The sequence below is a fragment of the Melanaphis sacchari genome, unplaced genomic scaffold (assembly GCF_002803265.2).
Source record: "Melanaphis sacchari strain LSU unplaced genomic scaffold, SCAv2.0 Contig119_pilon_pilon, whole genome shotgun sequence".
NCBI classification, from domain to species: Eukaryota; Metazoa; Arthropoda; class Insecta; order Hemiptera; family Aphididae; genus Melanaphis; species Melanaphis sacchari.
Genome location: NW_020270468.1, coordinates 232,079 through 238,090, shown reverse-complemented (window position 1 = coordinate 238,090; position 6,012 = coordinate 232,079). Strand labels below are relative to the sequence as shown.

Genomic DNA, 6,012 nt, shown 5'->3' with positions numbered 1-6,012 from the left:
ATTTTAAGTTCTATTCTTTAGATACTTTCTATCATTGAAAGTATAATGTTAGAAGTTTTTTGTGGTAATATAAGCTTCTTTTTTTAAACTAAAAACTAGCCTTTTTTTACAATTAATTGTTAAACCGACAAAATGTTTGAAAATTTTATCATAGTTATCTAATTAAAATTTCAAAATAGTAATTTTTTAATAATTAAAATATGTGTATTGAGGATCTTATTCTTTAAAAATGGTTTTGCACAAGTTTAAAATATATGTAATATTGATTATAATACTCAGAAAGATATTAAAAAATGTCCAATGTAAATAGATTAATATTAATTAGTAATTACTATAAATACTATAATTTTCAAATCTCCATGACTCCTAAAGCATTTTTTAAGTTAATAATTATGAAGTTAAGAATCGGTATTTAGTTTAACCACTTTGATGCAGGATAGTGTTGTGATTTATGAACTGTAATGAGCATTATATTTTAAAACAAAAATAAATCATTGTCTTTGGAAATCGATATGGATCTTTATTATTTCGTAAATATTTAAAACTTAATCAGTAATTTTTATTTATGTATTAAGTACATTATATTATGTTAATAAAATTGTAGTTAAACTAAGTTTTTCAATTATTTTAACATAGAAAAATACAAAAAAATCTTGATATTTAAGTTTATATGTATATATATACAAATCTATATAGATCAAAAAAAAAAAAAAAATCATACTAGAGTATTTAAAATTTAAAATTCAATAATCTAGTGACTACGTAATCACTTAACCTCCACTGTAATTTTAATTTCTACTTTTATAGTCGGTAGCACCTATTTAGAATTTCATTATATGGTTGAGGAGATAACATGACTATTTCTAATGTTAATCAATACTAATATATTTTTAATAAGGTTAATAAGCCACAAGGTAAAACGAAAAACATCTTGATAACTATGTATTTTATTTTTATTACTAGCTTTTAGTTAGTTTTTTCTAGATAATTTACTTATCTAATACATGTAAAAGCTATTATTTCTGTACCCAAATGGAATCATTTGAATCATTTAGTTTACACAATTATTCTAATCAGAAAATTAATTTAATTAACTCAACTCTTTCTCTAAAAGAATGGAATAGCAATAAAAATAAAAAGGCAAGTTAATTAGTAATAAAAAAGTTTAGTTATTTTAATTATATGTTTTATCTAAATAAAATTTTTCAAACTTTTTTGTGACTTCAATCAAAACAATAGTAAAAAAAAAATATTAAATATTTAATAATTTTTTTTTAATTAAGTTTTAAATAAGATATTAATATATTATATATTGTTTCTTTAGTAGTAAATTGTTGGTATTTATTTACGTAGTTACTAGTTGTATAGCAGTATAGTACATATACCTGTCCTATCTACATAAAAATTATCATAATACAATAATTAACTACTGATATCTGTTGTTTTTTTTCAAACAAAATTAATAATTCTCATAACTTAAGTTTTTTTTTGTACTAATAAAATCAGTAGCTGAACTATGATTTCTTCTAAAGGAAAGTAAATTTGGGGCTATTTTATTTTTTGTAGATCTGAATGAAATGGTAATTTCACTAACGTGAAAAGTTTGTGGAGTTTCATTCTTTACACCTTTTTGGTTCTAAGATATTTACTTGTTTAAAATTACATAACATCATTTTATATGCATAACATATACAAAAATTAAAATTATCTTTCATGAAAAAACATTATATTAAAATATTTTAATTTAATTTATAATTAAATACGGTGACAAAATTTATCATATAAATAAAGTTATATTAGGTTATAGACATATACAGAGTTCTTCGTCTAGTACTTCCACCTAAGCAATATAATAAACTTACATTAACCGTGTTTTGGCTATCTGGCTACAATATATTTATTTACAAATAATAATGTTACATAATATTAAAATATGAATATATTATAAATCTTAAATTTTAAATTGTATTTATTTTTTAATTTTTTAATGGCTATAAGTATATTAGAGAGTGATCGAATAGACCGTTACGAGCTTGAAATTTTTATCGGTCAAGTTAATTTTACAGAATTCAAATTTAAAGAGTCAGAAAATTGCAATGCAAATGATAAAGCGGGATTAAAAGTACGAGTAAATAAATTATAATTTTAGAAGATTAAAATTATTCACTTAAAAACAAGTGAAATCAAACTATTTTACCACATTTAAGTACTAAGATACATAAATCACATTTTGTTTTTGTTTTTGGTACCAAAGATAGAATTATTTTTTTATCTAAAACACGATAAAGTTTACATTTTCTTTGATTATTTGATAAAATATTATGATTGTATTTTTAATGCTATTTCATTTAAAACAATTATTATCAAAATATATAGTAGGTATTTCATTAAATATTATTTGAATTCTAGATTTTGATATGTTTTTAAGATTTATGAGTAATTACAAGGTTAGGTTAGGTAAATGTGTAATGATTTTTTTTTTTTTAATTTTAACATCTATAAAAGTATGTATGTGTATAAAATATAATAAATATTTGAAACATTTATGATACCAATTAAAATATCTATGCTTACATTAAATTATACTAAGTCTTAAATTTAAAATTACATATATTTATCAAATTATAATTATGTGCAATTGTTTTGAAGCAAGAAGAATTATCTAAGCAAAAGTATACTATTAAGACAATGTTGGATAATATAATAGAATACAATATATCTAACTATGATAATGTTAATGAAGATCCTGAAGACCAATGCTTAACATATTACGATGATTTAAAATCAAATGAGTCGCTTCAAAATATTGTTAAACAACTTTCTGAACGGTATAATGTTAACATGAAGCCCAATTGTAATGTTCAAAATATTTGTTTCGATATCATGTACAAAGAAAGTGACAAGGTGGTTATTTCTACGAAGCCCACTACTATAAATAGAGGTAAAATATAGATCAAAATTGAATGTATTTTAATTGTATTGCATTTTTTTTTTATTATTATTATTAATAAAATAGAACCATAATTACAATTTATTTGAAGGTTACATGTTATGTACATCATTATATTGTCATAAAATGTTTTAAAATAAAAGTGTGAGGGTACAGCATTGAAGATATAGAAAAATTTATTTTTCAAATCAATTCGTTTAACTTGACATATTTTATCGTTTGTTGAAATTAATAATTAGTAGTAATAAGTATACTTCAGTACTTATGCATTAGAATATTAGATAATTATTACTTTATAATTTAAATTTTAAACAATAATATCAACTAAATTAATATTAATTTTGTTTAGGGTTAATATGTATATTTGCCTGTGTACCTAGAACATTAGTAACAATTTTACAAAAGTAAGAAACACTATATTTTATAGATATACTTATATATTTATACGTAGCATCATAGCTATTATATGCTCTATATTATGTTATTATTGTTACTCTGTTACTTTTCTGTACTTCTATTGAGACTAATATTATCTTTTAACAATTATTATTGTGTAATTTTTTGAATATGTTTATATGTTTACATTTAATTTCTAATATAAATAAAAGTCAATAATCTATGCCATGTTTGAAAATATTTTATTTCAATCGTGTATCCAAAAATTGTCTCATTTTTAAAATTATTGAATTTATGTTATGAGACTAATATTTCCACTTAATCATAGAAAAAGTTATACGAAAGAATATATTATCATATTTGTGATTTTTAATCAGCTAATGTAAATATTTAATGAAATAAATTTATATTTACTTTTTTTCTAATGCATGGTCGCTAAATCAATATTTATATTCCATATATTAATAACAGTGTTTTTTTTTTTGAAAAATTAAATATGTAAACAAATTAACAAACAGATAATTTAATTGTAGGAATCCTTTAGAACTAATAATCTATGAGGACCTTGAAGACGATCGAATAAAATTGGGTTCAGTATCTATCATGCTCAGCAGTTCAATGGGATTTACAAGTGCAATAAGTTACCATTTTTATGAAAAAGGATACGATATACATGCACATACTGTCGAAAGCGTACACGAAGTGAAAAATATGGATGGTAGTCAGTCTATAGGAGATATGTTTGTGCGTTTGAAGTTAACGTGTCATGGACCCGAAACAATGCAAGTCAATCAAATTGTATTAAAATCAGATCAACCGGAGCTACAACCCATATTCAACGATAACAATTCATTTGACTTTTATTTTGATAAAAATATCATGCCATCTCCACCAAGAATGATGTATGGTGGTGTAAGCAAATGTGAAGATAAAGTTCTTAACCCTGAGATAAAAGAGCTTCTCGATTGTCAAAGGTACGATATTTTTTATATTATATAATAATATACTGTCACATTTTGATTGATTTAAATTGTAATGTGAGATTACATTATACAAAATGTAATAGTTTAAAATACAACATTTTGATTAATAACATATATTTTTAGTATTAAATTGTATACGTTTTATTGTTTTAACATACGAATGATAAAATTAAGAACTAATGAAAAATTATAATTTTATATAGTGAATTTATATAAATAATAATTTTAATTATGCTATAACTAATTTTATTTACTAGGATTCAAGAAACAAAAGAAGATAAGCCATGCATTTGTCCTTTTAAAGGGTTACTAGAAAATATACAAACAATTTTGTCTTCCGATATAAAACAATGCGCCTCTATATGTAAGTTAAATTTAGCAGTAAACGAAGTCTGCAATGATGAAATTTGTAGATCAGTGACTTCAGCTGAAATAAAAAACAATGATTGTATGGAAAGGAAATCAAAATAAATATAATATGAAATTTTCTAAAAAAAAAAAATAAAAAAATTGAGTAATTTGATTTAAAATATTATGAATTGAGTGAAGAAAATATGGATAATATATTTGATTGTTTCATATTCAATAAAAAGGATGATGTAAAATAATAAAACGAATACATAATTGATAAAAAATTCACATGTTAAAAAAAAGTCACTTATAAAAAAACAAAATCACGTCCATAACAAATTTAAAACCCTTCAAAAAAGTGTTATTAATTTTTTTTCAATAAACTATAAAAATATAATATGACATTTTCAATCAAAAAGAGTATTTATATATCTACAAAATTCATTTATAATAGATTAATGTTTAATAAGTAACAATATTTTTTAAATGCTGATATAGATATTAACAAGGTACTTAATAAAAAAAAAATGTTCTTAAAAACTATAATACATATTTCTAGGAAAAATAATTCAAGTATATAGTTTGTATTTGAAAAATTTTATTCGTGCGCTTATAAGTAGATTTATATTTAAAAAATCTAACTGAATGTCTGAAAATAATAAATATTAATAAAGTGTATAATACTGAATAAATCAAAATGTTATCAATACAGGAAAGTTTAAAGTCGGTGTAATAGAGTTAATATTATACCTGCTGGTGATTATGTCATGTACCTATATTTATTTTATTTATCCATTCAATTAGGTATAAAAATTGAAAAATAACTTGGGAAGTGTCACTTATCTACCATATAGTACATTTCAAATATATCTTGTCCTCTAATAGGTCACTATATTATAATGAATGTGTAAAATTTTAATTCAATGATGATGAATCATTGTATATAAAAAACTATTCTGAGTATATCCTGAGGTTTTTAACTAAGTACTAAGTACTTTATTTTTATATTAGTAATAAAGCTTATTGAACTATTTTTTTTCCAAAAACATTGTATATAATATTATATTATTATCTTGTATTATTATTACTAATTATATAGTAAGCCAATGATGATTATATTAGGTAAATTAAGTCAATACTAATGTACCACTATAGATATGTGTAAATAAATTTGTGGTACAAATAATTTAAGATTATTATAAATATTTTGAAAAAAATCATTGTTTTTGCTAAATATATTAATATGCGCAGGTAATGGAGAAAAAGTCTATTATATGTTTGATATTATTTTAATTTTCATATTTAAATAGTTGAATTAAATACCAAAAAAAA

The 6,012-nt window shown here is 21.4% G+C and overlaps 1 protein-coding gene across 1 annotated transcript; it reads left to right on the top strand.

Moving 5' to 3' along the window:
* The first annotated feature begins 1,987 nt into the window (after positions 1–1,987).
* Positions 1,988–4,800, top strand: LOC112604080. Its single transcript, XM_025352949.1, has 5 exons — positions 1,988–2,122; positions 2,650–2,941; positions 3,300–3,354; positions 3,880–4,320; positions 4,587–4,800. Exons 1-5 carry the CDS (start codon positions 1,988–1,990, stop codon positions 4,798–4,800), a joined length of 1,137 nt encoding a protein of 378 aa, XP_025208734.1.
* Positions 4,801–6,012: the final 1,212 nt, after the last annotated feature.

Excerpts from the sequence above, each read along its gene's own strand:
- LOC112604080 (XM_025352949.1), top strand. The coding sequence starts at position 1,988 with ATGGCTATAAGTATATTAGAGAGTGATCGAATAGACCGTTACGAGCTT. Across the intron at positions 2,123-2,649 it reads ATGATAAAGCGGGATTAAAA|CAAGAAGAATTATCTAAGCA; the intron begins GTACGAGTAAAT and ends ATTGTTTTGAAG. Across the intron at positions 2,942-3,299 it reads GCCCACTACTATAAATAGAG|GGTTAATATGTATATTTGCC; the intron begins GTAAAATATAGA and ends AATTTTGTTTAG.